The sequence below is a fragment of the Lutzomyia longipalpis genome, chromosome 4, assembly GCF_024334085.1.
Source record: "Lutzomyia longipalpis isolate SR_M1_2022 chromosome 4, ASM2433408v1".
Taxonomy (NCBI): Eukaryota; Metazoa; Arthropoda; class Insecta; order Diptera; family Psychodidae; genus Lutzomyia; species Lutzomyia longipalpis.
The window spans coordinates 1,801,565-1,816,543 of NC_074710.1; the positions used below are offsets into that span (position 1 = coordinate 1,801,565).

At 37.6% G+C, this 14,979-nt stretch overlaps 4 protein-coding genes across 4 annotated transcripts; 2 read left to right on the forward strand and 2 right to left on the reverse strand.

Moving 5' to 3' along the window:
* The first annotated feature begins 1,207 nt into the window (after positions 1 to 1,207).
* On the forward strand, positions 1,208 to 2,465 carry LOC129795648 (pancreatic triacylglycerol lipase-like). Its single transcript, XM_055837105.1, has 3 exons — positions 1,208 to 1,338; positions 1,406 to 2,064; positions 2,131 to 2,465. The coding sequence occupies exons 1-3, from the start codon at positions 1,236 to 1,238 to the stop codon at positions 2,398 to 2,400; spliced, it is 1,032 nt and encodes a 343-aa protein (XP_055693080.1). The 5' UTR covers positions 1,208 to 1,235; the 3' UTR covers positions 2,401 to 2,465.
* On the reverse strand, positions 2,460 to 9,726 carry LOC129795504 (eukaryotic translation initiation factor 3 subunit B). The gene is made up of 4 exons (XM_055836851.1): positions 9,612 to 9,726; positions 8,961 to 9,472; positions 6,367 to 7,723; positions 2,460 to 2,937 (listed from the first exon to the last, which is right to left on the reverse strand). The coding sequence occupies exons 1-4, from the start codon at positions 9,724 to 9,726 to the stop codon at positions 2,849 to 2,851; spliced, it is 2,073 nt and encodes a 690-aa protein (XP_055692826.1). The 3' UTR covers positions 2,460 to 2,848.
* An 82-nt stretch (positions 9,727 to 9,808) lies between these two features.
* LOC129795515 (mRNA export factor Gle1-like) lies at positions 9,809 to 12,693 on the forward strand. The gene is made up of 3 exons (XM_055836873.1): positions 9,809 to 10,011; positions 10,084 to 11,070; positions 11,696 to 12,693. The coding sequence occupies exons 1-3, from the start codon at positions 9,994 to 9,996 to the stop codon at positions 12,590 to 12,592; spliced, it is 1,902 nt and encodes a 633-aa protein (XP_055692848.1). The 5' UTR covers positions 9,809 to 9,993; the 3' UTR covers positions 12,593 to 12,693.
* Positions 12,694 to 13,051: 358 nt separating this feature from the next.
* Positions 13,052 to 14,677, reverse strand: LOC129795574 (U6 small nuclear RNA (adenine-(43)-N(6))-methyltransferase). The gene is made up of 2 exons (XM_055836975.1): positions 14,484 to 14,677; positions 13,052 to 14,419 (listed from the first exon to the last, which is right to left on the reverse strand). The coding sequence occupies exons 1-2, from the start codon at positions 14,664 to 14,666 to the stop codon at positions 13,142 to 13,144; spliced, it is 1,461 nt and encodes a 486-aa protein (XP_055692950.1). The 5' UTR covers positions 14,667 to 14,677; the 3' UTR covers positions 13,052 to 13,141.
* Between the last annotated feature and the right edge of the window lie 302 nt (positions 14,678 to 14,979).

Sequence of the window (14,979 nt, forward strand, 5' to 3'; positions counted from 1 at the left end):
AAACATAACCTAATAGGAATGTTATCTTCTTCTTATTTTTTCCATCTGTAAACTCTCCACTCGAAAGAAAAACACGTCACAAAAGGCGACAAAATATATCAAAAGTCTCCCAAAAGATATTTTATTCAAAATTGCTCTTCATAAAATGTCTTTTGTAGACTTCACAAAAGACAAAATATATTTTATTTTGTCCAAAATTGCTCCCTTTGATTCTTAAAGTAACTTTTTAGTCACTTCCGGCAATAAAATTAGTCCATATTAATGATTTTCACCAAGGAAAAGTGAACAAGAGTACTTTATTTGGGAAATATGGGGAAACATAACCTCAAAACAATGGCTAAAATGTATGAGATTTTGACTGGTAGTTATTACCAATTTGATCCTCCGCGTTGGATTCTGACTTTGACCTTAATTATCTTCCAAGGAAAAGACTTTTCTTGAGATTTTCTTTCTGCTATCTGAAAGTATTTAAAATTCCCTACACATAGATGCTAAATTCATCGAGATAAGTCCAATAGATTTTATTCTGTGACGATTTTAAGGTTCCAATTGGTAGCAATTACCAGTAAAGTCCTCCGAGTGTTAAAAACAAACTTATTTGTAAAAGGGAAATCATCTAAAATGGATGAAACCCGTATTAATAAAAAAGGAAAATTAATGAGAAAATGCATAAATTCATTTGGTTGTTTAGGAAATATTGTTGGCAATATGAAGTACATAATACATTTGAAGCTTAAAAGAAAACTTTTTTTTTTCTTAGGAACGAAATGTTCTTAGAAGATTTCTTGGGCAAGTCATTCTTATAAAGTTATTCAATCGAAAATTTTACTTAAAAATTTATTTATTAAAACTTTAATTGAAAAAAAATATTCAGTTTTTTTTTTAAGTTAAAAAACTTTGAAGCTAAGTAATACGTTTTTCCTTAGAACGACCATCAAAGCACAAAGAAAACGAAAAGAACCAAGAAAAGAATAATAAAAAAATGAATAGGTAAGGAAAAAGCAGAGAAACCAATATGAATTAGCATTCTTGTAAAAATATTTAAAACTTTTATTATATATATTTTACTTTTTATTACCAATTTGAATACATTCTTTGAGAAAACAATTATAGATATTTTAGATATTTCCTGATTTCTTTAATTACTTCTGAGTATTTTTTTTCTCTCGTCCCTATAAAAAGCCAATGGGGCGCTACACCAGGAAAAGTTATTCTTTGTAGTTTTTCAGTTAACAATGCATTTTTTCGTTTGTATTTTGTTCTTCCATGCAATAGCAGCAGCAGTTGAAGGTGCAATACATGTAGCATCCGGTGCAGCATCATTTCAAAAATTAATAGGTTTGTATCCTCAAACAAATTATTAAAAGAATAAAATTATTTAATTATAATAAAATTTCTTATACAGAACAAATGACTTCAAGCAAAACTGAGGCCACTTCGGCAGATTCTGCTAAATTATTAAAATTTGAAGCAGATGATGATGTTGTCTTTAAACTCTTTACTCCAACAGCGGATGGTAATGTGGTCAAGTTAAATGACATTAGTTCCCTTAAAAAATCCACCTTCGACCCCAAGAATCCAACGCGTTTTATCATTCATGGCTGGACAGGGACTAGTAATGCTGAAATTGAAACTAAAATACGCAAAGCTTACCTTGCAAATGGGAAATTTAATGTTTTTGCCGTGGATTGGAGTTCGGGTGCAATTAGCGAATATATATTAGCTCGAAATCGCGTTGAAGCTGTTGGACAAACCGTTGCGCGCTTCATTACATTCCTGAATAAGGAAACAGGTATGCCTCTGAGTAGTGTAACGATTGTTGGGCACAGTCTGGGTGCGCACGTTGCTGGATTTGCGGGGAAGAACACGCGGAGTGTTGGGACAGTTGAGGCAATTGTTGGTCTCGATCCTGCTTACCCATTCTTCTCCTATGAAAAACCCCATGAACGTCTTAACGCCACAGATGCCAACTACGTGGAGATTATCCACACTAACGGTGGCTACGCAGGTATCGTCGAACCAATTGGACATGTTGATTTCTATCCCAACTACGGAACGCATCAGGTGAAGACTGATCAGGTCAGTTAGGCCCCTTAAGCAGTCTTTACAATTCCTAGTATTTTTTTTCAGCCTGACTGCCCTATAATTGGACACTTTATATGCAGCCATAGCCGTTCCTACATCTACTTTGCTGAATCCATCACAACAGCCACTGGCTTCTGGGCTAGACAGTGTGGTGACTACAATGACATTCTCAATGAAAATTGCACTACAACTAATGCCGTTTACGCCGTCATGGGTGGAGAGCCCGTAAAGAAGAAAACTCGAGGAATTTTCTGGTTATCAACAAATGGTGAGAGCCCATTTGCCCAAGGACGTCCTTCCGAATGGACAAAATAAGATTTAAAAAACGTTAAATCTTCACAACAAAAAAAAGAAAAATTAATAAAATCTCACAATTTTAATTCCTACATGTGTTTTAATACGAACATTCATTACAGAAGTTTCCTTTAAAAATATGTGGAAATTCATATTTCCGGTTAAAATTACAATATTGTTTCTTTTTTTATTTAAATTTTAATTTAATCTTATCTGCTTTAACCTTTTTCCTTTTTTTTAAAATGCGCAAATTTCCACTAAAAATTCTTCTGCTTTTCTTGATAAAACTTCACGCAGCACACGAATACCCTTTTTTTCTTCAAGAATTCAGCAAAGAGAGAAACAGCAAGGCGGATGTACGTACCAGTTCACAAACCCGGTACGTTGATCTACGTCAAAATTCTGGGGATCCTCCAACGGTGTTCGAAGAGAAGATCCGCCTTGCAGAAAACACGAAAAATTTGGGCGACTACTCGAGAATTGTTGTTTCCTCTTTTACTAAAAATTCCACAATCTCCTCCTCAACGTCCGACGTATCCAATGTATCCGTGTCGATATCTGCAAAGGTAGAAATTTTTTTGTTTTAAGTTCTTGCTATTTTTGTCAAGAAAATTCCCTAGGCTGTAGTTCTCTTCATAAGTTTCTTAAACTAGGCCTAAATTTCTTAGACCAGGCTTTAACTAGGTCTAACTTTACTAAAGTTTCCTATGCCAGAATTTAGCAACGCCTAATTTTACAAACTTTATAAGCTAGGCCTGAAACTTTAAAACTAGGCTAAAGTCTTTTTGGAAAGATTTAATTTGTTTTGTCGGGACTTAAAAACTTTAAATAAAGGTCATGATTTTTTCTTCATCTTTCTGCATCAAAATTCGTAAAAATCAATCATTTCCGTTCTAGTCTTACCTAACATTAAAACCTTAACAGCCTGACCTTAAAAAAATTTAGGTCCGACCTAACAAAAACTTAAGTTCGTTTAAAGCCCTTGTGTTTAGTTTATGAAAAAGACTAAGACAGAAATTGAATAGTCAGTCTTAACGATTTCTTGAGTTTTCTTAAGATTTTTGTTTTAATTTTCTAAAAAAATGTCTCAAGTTTTCTTAAACAAAAATTAGGATTTCTTAAATAAGACTGTAAAAATCTTCGAAAAAAAGTTTTAATTAAGAACTCATAATTTTCCTTAAGGAATTTTTCAAAAATCTTGAGTTTTGCTTAAGAACATTAAGTAAAAATCTTTAAAAAATTTAAACAATCCTTAAAAATTAGGAAAAATTTAAGTTTTTCTTTAAAAAACTTAAAATATATCCCAAAAGATTATAAAAAAAATCTTAAGAAAACTTCATAAATCTTAAGATTTTCTGATCAGTGAATTTCAGCCTAAGTCTGATTTAGTAGTAAATTTCATTCCTTCAACCAGAGATAAAATCAAAAGAGTTTTTTTTTTATTAAAGCCTAAAGTCTTAAAAACTACACCCAAGATCACCTTTAGACGTTAATTACGACATCCAACGGGTTTTATAATGATATCCTGAATATTCACATGTGGTGGCGCTGAGAGAATGTAAAGAACGGCCTGACTAACATCTGATGGTAGCAGATGTGGGACATTTTTCAATTTTTCCGGAGTATATTCATCGGAAAAGTTAGTTTGCACCAATGCTGGACTAACACTACCAATCCTAATCTCCTGCTCACCATCCCGCACCATTTCTAAACGTAAACTCTCTGTGAGGGCCGTTACGGCAAACTTCGTTGCTGGATAAACGTTGAAGTGGACGTTATCAAGCCCTGGCGGTGGCATTATAACTTTATGACCCATTATGCTGCTGATATGAACAACTTGACCGGCCACACGTCTCTCTTTCATTGACAAAATAGCTTCGCGTGTGCAGTAGATGAGCCCCATTACATTCGTCTGAACTGTATCATTGATTGCAGATGAATTTCCACGCTCAATTAGCTTAACGGCCGTCATCCCAATGCCCGCGCTATTTATCAAAATATCAACACCCCCAAAGACCTTCACAATCTCCCCAAATGTCGCCACAACATCATCCTCCTTCGTTATATCACACTTCATCCCATGGAGTAACCCACGACGATCTGCAGCAACATCATCCCTTACGCCCTCAATGCGTTCCACCTTCCTTGCCAATCCAACCACAACAATTCCCGAATTTACGAGATCCTTGGCAATTTGTGCCCCAATCCCAGACGTAGCTCCCGTCACAACGGCCACTTTACCCACCCAACGATCCATCTTTTCACCACGTCTCTCTCACACGTACTAAAGCATCTCGCGCGCGCATTAATTCCTTTCACTTCTGCTGATACCACAATCTTTCCATAGTATGCAAGATAAATATATACACTTCAACTTTCCACCAAACTCTTCCATAATAATAAAGAAACAAAATATTTTACTGTGATAATATTGCCTTGTCCAGACTATTGAGAAAAACTAATCAATGAAGAAATTCACATGTTTAATGAACAAATTCGAGGAATTCAACTTAATTTATAAACCGTCTTTTAACTAAAATAAAGAAATCAAAGAGTAGACTTAAAAAAAATTCACAACGTGTTATGAGATCAATGATATGCAAAAAAGTGACTGTATGACGTCATGAGACACTGTCATAAGCAATAAAAATTGTATCATTTCGACACAAAAATAAAAGTCTCTTTCCTAATCAAAATTGAATTTAATTTAGTCTAACCTAATTTTTAGACCCTTTAAAGTTTTACCCTAAAAAACTAAATGGTAGCTTAAAAAAAAAGTTTAGATTTAAAAAAAAATCTAAACAAGAAACGCTCACGAATCTTAGGCCAGAAATATTAATAAATTTAAAGCTAAATATCGATATTCTTGACTTTTTTTAGCCAAGAATTCATGTAAATATCCTTATTTCCGATCTTTTTATTTTAGCTTAAAATTTGAGACCGGAAAATCATTAAAATAATATCGATATTTTTAACTTTTTCAAAGTGAAATTCATTTTAAAAATGTTATTTCTCACAATATTTTAGCCAGAATTTCATTAAAACGTTAATATGTCTGATTCTGACTTTTTTTTTACTCTAAAGTTCGTCTAATCATTGATATTTCTGACAATTCAATCAGAAACTCGTCTAATCATTGATATTTATCCATATTGAATCAAAGTCTCGTCTAATTATCAATATTTCCGACTACTCAGAAACTCGTCTAACCATTGATATTTTTGACTCTAATCAAAAACTCATCTAACCAAAAATACTTCTTACTACTCAGAAACTCGACTAATCAACAATATTTATGACTCCTTTTAATCAGAAACTTGTCTAAACATCGATATTTTTGACTATTTACTCAGAAAGTCGTCTAATCATCGATATTTTTCACTATTTTTATCAAAATTGCGTTTAATCACCGATATTTTTGACTCTATTCAGAAATTCATCTAAATATCGATAATCTTGCCTTTTATTAGCCATCAGAAATAGTTTCACATTCACTCATAAAATCGAATTTTCTGACAGATGTAAAATTAATTTGTCTTAAATATCGATATTTACTGACTTTCTTTAGCCAAAAAAATCGTCTAAAAATCAAAATATATTAATTTTTTTCTAGCAAGAAATTAATATAAGATTATTCAGAAACTCGTCTTACAACTGATAAAATAACTAATAATGTTATTTAGACGAATGTCTGAGTAAGGAGAGTAAGAGGAAATATCGATTATTAGACGAGTTCTTGAGTAGCTTGAGTAGTCTTCTTCTTCTTTCAAATTCCAATTTTTTTTTGAAAATTAACGGTTTAAGATATTGTAGTTATTCAATCGTAAAGTTATTATTGTAATTGAATTTTCTTTTAACCTTTTAACTAATTTTGATAGATTTACTGCACTTTCTCATAACATAAAACATTCAGAATTTTCTTTTAAGAATTTACAACAAAAAAACACTTCAAATAAAATAAAAATAAAGAAAAAAACATTAACTCACGATTTCTCATTTGAAGTCTCCTTGTCTTCTGACTTTGCCACTCTGAAATCCTCTTGTTGCGGTATTCATTGAATTGCTCCCTGAGTTTTGCCCGTTTCTCCAGGAGTTCCTTCGATGCCCTAGTCATGCGCATGCGATCCTTACTCTCAAATTGCGGATAGTACTTCTTGAGCTCCTTGAGGATATTCTTCTGCTCTGCCTCCGTAAGGAGGGACGCTGGTCGTGGACGCCAGAGGAATTGAACAAAATTCTTCAGCATAACGCGTTTCTGACAGCGACCTTGGAAATTCCACAGGTAGTACCCATTGTCCTCCTTCACCTTCCACGATGACACCCCGGTGACAACGTAGCGCCCCGTGGGGTCCCACTCAACCTCGGAAGCCCTAAAGTGGTCACCGGTATTCATAACCATGAAGTAGTTGTTGGTGTCAATGAACTCAAAGACACCCAGCGTGAGATTGGCCAGCACGATAAATTGCCCGCGTGGTGACCAAAACAGATGCGTGCACACCTTCTTTTCCAGCTTCTTTATCAAGCTTGGCTTTTGACCCGTTTGCACTTTGTAGAAGGTCACATTGGCGCTCGTTTGCTCCCCGTGAATAATGGCAAACTTCTGCCCAATTGGCTCCCATGCAAAGGCAAGGATGAGGTCCTTAATCTCCACCGAATCAACGGGGATATCGCGTTCACGCATGTGGAAGATCTCAAAGTTATAAAACATCCCGAGGAATTTCACATCGCTATCCTTCTTGTCTTTTTTCAACTTGGAAAAACGATCAACCTTCACACAGAGATAGTCCCCGGATTGCTGCCAATGAATCTTGCAGTCGGCCACATTGAACAAGTTCTTATTGCGAATCTCCCGTTTCTTTGGGATCTCCAACAGGCTCACCTTTGCCGGTACATCGGTTGTCTCAGCCACCCAATAGGCAATTATGTTGTCCGTTGGGGACCAGCTGAAATTCCTTATTCCCGGCACTTTGATGGATTTCATGTCAAGAAGGTAGAAATTGGGTGTTTCATAGATGTAAATGGCACCCTCATCCATACGGGCTACGTATTTATCATCATGCGACCACCGGAACATTGAGAGATTGCTCACACCGTCGGAGATGAAGGAGCGCTTCTCCTGCCCCGTCCGGATGTCCCAAATTATGATCTTCTGCCCCTGCGGCGTTGGGCCGTACGTCACCAAGTACTGTTCGCATGGGGAAAAGTCCACGAATTGCGTGCCAGTGTGGGGGAATTTGTTGATTTTCACGAACTTCGTGCCACCCCAGAGAACAACGCCTGGCTTGTGGAACGTCACGATGTACGTGCCCTGGGGGGACCACTTGACAAACGTGTCTGTAAATCGCTGGAAAGGTAAATAAAATCCAGTTAATTTATTCCGTCTTTTTTTTTAGTGGCAAAAGGGGGCGCATGCCATGCTAAACTGCTTTATGGTCTAATTTTGAATTAAAGATTTTCTAACTGGGATTTTTTTTTGTTAAGTTTCTTACTAGAAAAAAAAAGTCTTATTGGAATTTTTTAAACTTTTAAACAATCTGAGTGAAAATCTTCGGATTATTTATTGAGAAGAATTAGACTTAATATTTTCTAAAATTCAGAATTATTCGTTAAGATTCAGATCATTCGATAAAGTTCTGAATATTTTTCAAAACTCGGATTTTTTTGTCAAGGAAATTAGGATTATTCGGTAAAATTCATATTATCCGTTTATTCGTCAAAATTCAGATTATTTTTCTAGAATAAGATTTTTCGTTAAATTCTAGGTATTCGTTAAGATTCAGATAATTCTTCAAGGTTCAGATTATTCGTCGAGATTCGGATTATTCGTTAAGATTCGGATTATTCGTTAAAATTCAGATTATACTTCAAGATTCAGATTATTCTCAAAATTCGAACTATTCGTCAAGAAAATTCAGACTATTCGTCAAAATTCAGATTATTCGATAAAGTTCTTATTTTTTTTTCAAAACTCGGATATTTTTGTCAAGGAAATTAAGATTATTCAGTAAAATTCAAATTATTCGTTTATTCGTCAAAATTCAGATTATTCTTCAAGAATAAGATTTTTCGTTAAATTCTAATTATTCGTTAAGATTCAGATAATTCTTCCAAGATTCAGATTATTCGTCGAGATTCGGATTATTCGTTAAGATTCGGATTATTCGTCGAGATTCGGATTATTCGTTAAGATTCAGATTATACTTCAAAAAGATTCAAATTATTCTCAAAACTCGAACTATTCTCAAAATTCAAACTATTCGTCAAGAAAATTCAGATTATCCGTCTTCGCGAGAAGCATTTTTTGACACTTGGGGGCCAACATAACCTCAAAGCAATTTTTATTATGAATGCTCTCAGAAGACATTTCTTAGGCAAAATGTCTTTTTTTTGGCTTTTTCTGTGTGAATTAAATGCATTTCTAACTTGAAAAGTGTTTCATATTTGAATCTACGTATTACATAAAGAACGCGAAAGGGTTAAACTACAAAAAGTCTTAAGAAAAAAAATAATTTTTGTACTTTTGCACGGAACGCGCGAAGGTGCTAATTAGACGTGAAAGAAGACAAAAAAAAACAACTCACATCTCTTTTTTCGATGTCCGTTGGCTCCGGGAGGGTATTCTGCCAGAATTGCACTTGAACATTGGACGGAGCCGTCTCAGCAGCCACGCAGAATTGATCGTATGCATCGGGTTCCAGCAGGAAGTTGTACAGATCACTCTGCACCGTGTATGGTTGTGCCTTTGGTGGCTCCCATTCCTTCGGGATATTCTCATACTTGGCAAAGTCCGTAAAGAGATTCACCGCAAAGGTGTAGTTCTTATCCAAACGATGATTGTGCATCTCCTTAACGGCTTCTTCGGCATTTTCGGGGTTTTTGTACTCCAAGAAGACATACCCCTTCGTATTGCCATTGTCATCCAGGGGGTAGAAGACATTCGTTACCTCGCCAAAGGAGAAGAAGAGCTTCTCAATCACCGACTTTAGCTTCTCCATACGCGGTGGCCCCACAATTGGGATGTTATCCACCACAATAACACTCTCCACGCCATCCGTTGCGCATGGCTTCTGCTTCATCATATCCGCCAGGAGTTCTGTGGAAGACAAAAAACATTCCGGATGTTTTGATTGTTACAGTAAAACAGCCCAAAATTCAGTAAGAAAAGCCCCCGCGGCTCCCAAAAGTGAGGTTAATGCTCCGCCATGCTGTCAGTAGACGTGGATGCAATTTACCTTCGTCCGAAATATCATCCACAAAACCCGGTGGATCATCGAAATTGGGCTCCTCCCCGTATTCAGTGTCACCACTACCCTCCGTGGGTTGCTCATCACTTTTCTTCTTGGCCATTTTCACGGTTATTTGCAAGGAAAAACGCCACGAAAATGAAGAGAGAAAGTTTTTGAGTAATTGCTTGCGGAACGACCGGAAAATAAGAGGTGTTTCACCGGATTCTGATTCACAATCACACCCCCTTTCACAATTCCATCCGAAACATGAATCATGTTGCAAAACAAACAAAACATTGAGGTTATGTTTATTGTTTGCAAAAATTTTCCATCCAGTCCAAAAATAAAGTTTTTTTTTATGTGAAATTGCGGGAAAATAAAAAGAAAAATGAATTCAAGGTCTTATGTAAGTTGCTAAGAAAAATTTCCCGCGTTGAATGAGGGAGAAAGTAAGAAAATCTTCTTTGAATCTTTGCAGATATCCTTCGCTTTGAATTCACACGAACAATCAATCCTTGCGAATGCCGCGAGAATTTCCCCACAAGTTAGGGGCCCCACAATTGGACCAAATGCCGCAGATTTGGATGCTCTCACCGAGGGGCTCAATGGCATGGCAATTGGGGGAAGCACCGGGAAATCCCCCAAAGAGCAGGAAGAGGAGGAATCCAATGACATTGAGCCAATGCCAAGAATCACGACAAACATCAAGGAGTACATTGAGGACATTGCTCGCATTCGAAAGGTGCAGAGCCTCGAGAAGCAGCGCAAGGATGCCGTTCAGAAGGAAGTACGTGCACGGCTGAGTCGTCAGCGGATGCAGCAGAGTGAATTGGATGCCATCTATGAGGATGCCCAGAAGAATTTACAGCGAAAACTCGCTCTTCTGGGTGAAGAAGCAGAACGACGGGTTAAGCAGGCGCTGGAGGAGCAGGAGAAGCTTAATGAGATTCAAGAGGAAAAGATGCGCGAAGCAATGCTGGCCAATAGCAAGAGGGTTGACAGTCAGCAAATGAAGCTGAAGCAATTCCGGGAGAAGCAGAAGATGAATGTGTGCATTGAGGCACTGCAGAGGGGTCAGGAGAAATTCGTCAAGTGCTTCGAAACCTTCGCACGGACGCTCATGAGTATTGAGAAGGCACAGCTACCCAACTACATGGCACTCAATGAGAAAGCCAAGCCCATGATGACAACGTACGAGCAGACAATTAAATCCATTGCAGCGGGGAATATCACAGAAGGTGCTGTGAAGGTCATTGATGGTCTCGTGGAGGAATTTCAGAAGCTACAGCAGGAGCTTGAGGGGAAGATTGCAGCGGATGCCAAGGAAGCGGCAGAGAAGGTGATCCAACAGGAGGTCCCAAAGGCACCCAAAGAGAAGCCCTCTGTCGATCAGGTTGACACTGTCCACAATGTACAGGGACTCAATCAATTTATCAGCCCAGAGGGACAAAAGCAGTACATAAAGGTAAGTAAAAGACTTTCCTTGAGCTCTCAGCTATTTTTGCGGGTCAAGCTTATTGCATTTCATTGACAAAAATTCTTACGGAAAAATTGCATTTGCTCGAAGGATTCGTTAAGAATGAACTGATATTGTAATCCATTGGAAAAATTATTCCATTAGATTTTAACAATTTTTTTTAACCCTTTGGGTCATTTTATTGAATTTTAATGAATTTAACATTTGGCGGAGACGAATTTCTAACCTCAAACTTTGACTTTAATTTTCTATCATAAAGAAAATGTTTTTCTATATTTTCTAAATTTTTTTAAATGTAGAATTTATCATAATAAGTTAGATAAATTTTATTCTGTGATGGTTTAAAAATATCAAATTGGTACAATTGGTAGCGAGTACCAGTTTCGTTCTCCAGTGTTAATTTTTTTCTACGTTAGAAATGAATTGAATTTACGTAAATGGGATCAAAGAAAACGTTCTGAATGAGAAATATTCCCTTAAAGCATCCGCAGATCAAAATAATTATTAATCGGCAATAAAAACATCGAATTTTTCAATGTTTCATGCAGACGCGAAAGGGTTAACTCATTTTTTTGTTACTAAAAAAATATAAATATACTTTCCCCCCCGAAAGGTGATGGACTTACTAATTGGGTACACAAAGGACATTGAGCCCTTAACAAAGGATGAATCACTCAAGAAATTTCGCTTCAACTGCCAGAAGGCAATAAATATCCCGGTAAATGCAATTTCCGGGGTGAGTGCAGCTCATCTCAAGGATAAATATGACAAATTAGCTTGCCTCCTAAGCGGTAATACAGCTCCGTGTGGGGATGAGCAAATAAATGCCGGTGCTCATCCACTCGGAAAAAAATTCTGCATGGTGCTACTGGCGAAAAAGTTTGTAAATCAGGGTGATACAATGGTTGCGAGTAATCCCAAAGCTGCGTACCCCATTGCAGCTGTAATTGTGGCACTCTGGCAGAAATTCCCTGATTTTGGTGATCTCTTTCTGGCACACGCCTACCGGGAATGTCCGTATTTAGTGCCGTACTTTATACCACAATTTGAGGGGCAATCTACGGAGGAATACTACCGCGCATTGGGCTACAAGACAACCAATGACACTCAAGAACCACAAGATATGTACTTGAAACGCATGTCCGGTATTGCACGACTCTATGCGGCTATTTTCATCACAAAACCCCGTATGGGGGAGACTCAGAGCAATCCGCATTGCTTGAAGAATGGTTGGATGTGGCTGTGCAATGTACTCAATATGGATCCTCTGCCCGATATTTGTGCCACAGTTCTCCTGGAGGTGCTGCAAATTGTCGGGGATGAGATGATACGTGTCTACGGTAGGCAGTTTCTGAAGCTGATCTTTGTTATTCACAATCAGTATTTGCCAAAGCTGAAACTCGTCGATGAGGGAGGGCCACGCGTGCGTCTTGAAGTTCTCCTAGCCAAAGTCATGAAGGAGGGCAAATTTGATCAACCTGAAGGGGTGCTCCATCCGAACTTTTGGTGATTTTCCGGAATTCTTTTTTGACAAAAATGTAAAAATTCACGATGTTTTCTGTATTATATGTTTAAGCCACGCAAAATAAAATTAATGAAGTTTTTTCTTAACCTATTATACCTTTTATTTTAGCTATGTAATTCTTTCTTTGCCAGTGTAATGTAAAGTTGGCTGAAAATTGGGGATGGGCTTTTGAGGAAAGACTCGCGAGCCAAATCTAAGTAATATAAGTCTTTTCTCAAAGTTTGCCCATCCCCAAATTTTCAGCTAACTTCACATTACACTGACAAAGAAAGAATCACAGCCCGTAAGTTTTTTTTCTCATTTTATGTGTTTAAACCTCCTCTTCAAAAATTGAGAGATGATTTTTTTTAAATAATTCTTGAAGTTAAATCGTCGTGGCCAACAAAAGAATCACAATCACTACAAGTTAGGTAAACCTTACTCTTCAAAGAATTAAAAAAATCATTTTTTAACCAAATATGCAATTTTATTCATTGAAATAATTGATATTCTTCCCAGGAGAAACAGGAGTAAATCCCAGTGAAAGAGAATTCTCTAAGATCCCAACTCCTGCTTTGAAATCGTCTCCAGATCCTCTTCATTTTGCTCCTCTGTCCTGACGGGAGTTTTCTGGTCTGTTCTTCGCCAATTGTTGATGATGTACTGCAACACCTGGTGAATCCCATCCCTTCCTAGTTCCCCGTTGAGATACATCAGTTCCAGCTTTACTTGATTGTCGCGGGGGGTGAGAAAGACTTCAGCCACGAGGATTGGCTTGTCATCCAGGCGGATCTTCTTCCTTTCCGGCGAAGTGGTGGCACTGGGTTCATTCTGGAGCATTTGTCGTCTTTTCCTTCGCTGATGGGACCATGTGTTTGTGTGAGCTCTAACTATCCAATCCACCCTGCTCGTGCTCTCCTCCAGAACTTCAATTGCCGCCTCCAGATCCCTGAAGATTCTCTTGAGCTTCTCAATGATGAATCTCACGGATTCCTCGCTTGTGTTCGACAGGGAAAAATTCACGGATTTCCTGTTGCTGTCGCTGGGAGAGGGATTTATGCATGGAACACGGCGGAGGAGTAAATCTTCTCGGAAAGTCCACGCTAAGCCCCATCGGGTGGTATTTCCCTGACAAAAATGGGTCTCAATGTAGTTTGTGATGCCCTTGTGGCGGAGCTTCTTCACCAGCACACCCAGATCGTGCTTTATGCCAATCATTGTGGTGAAGATGGATACTCTATCGCTGACCTTGATACTCTCCTCCAGGATACGCTCAATGAAGGCTACTTCCCCGCCGGAACATGCTAATTCCGTGGAATTCCCCGTTGGGGCATTCCGTGGTGCAGCTCTGCGGCCAGTTCGATTTTCCGGAGATGTGGTGGTGTCATCAAAGAAGGGAGGATTGCACATGCAGAAATGGAGACTCTCCCTATTCTGGAGGACCTCTGTGAAAATTGGGGCATTTTCTTCCTGCTGTATTATGTGGATTTTCTCCTCCAATTGATTCCTCGACACATTCTCCCTGGCACTCTTTGCAATCTCATCTGTGATGTCTGTGCCAAACATTTGCCATCCCTTCCACTTGGCTGCTAGCAAGGGATACACACATGATGCTCCACACCCAATATCCATGCCAACAGGTACCGCAATCCCCATCTTTTCCATGATATCTTCAATCCAGAGGATGTAGTTTAGGCGCAGTGGCAATGTTGGCACCAATTTTCCCGGTGGAATTTCCACATCCAACTGAAAGTCCTGCTTCAGGAGGCATTTGGTGAGAATTCTCAAGGTATCTGGATTCTTAAAATCCACATGAGCTGTCCCATTCAAGTCCTTGGAGGGATAAAAAGAAAATTCTCATGGAATCCTTTGGGGGGAAAAGTGAGGTTATACTTACCAATGAGCAAACTTTGAGGAATTCCGGGAACTTTATGGCCAGCTGAGTAAAGTCCGGAACTCGCCGGTAAATATTCCTTTCGTGCATTAAATTATTTCTAGCCATTCTCTGTGAAAATTGCTGAAAATTCACCAGAAAAAAACGTAAACACGGCTTTATGTAGGAAAACATAAATATTAACATTAACCTCAATAAAAATCAAATTTTTAACGTTTTTTATTATGTTTATTGAAAAGATTATTCTACAAATTGTATCTTTTAATTCATTTTTGTAAGGATTTTAGGTAATATTATATGAAATTTCATCAGTAATTAATCCTTTTTTAGGTGAAAAAATATTATATAAATTCATGGAAAGTCTTTGAAAATTAATTAGAAAGAAAAATTGAAGATGAAAAAAAATGAATTCTGTCCATTTGGCGCGTATCGGTGATCATGGAAATTATTACAATTCCTTGAAATTCTTGACTAGCTTCTCGAGGTTTTCCTTTGTGGA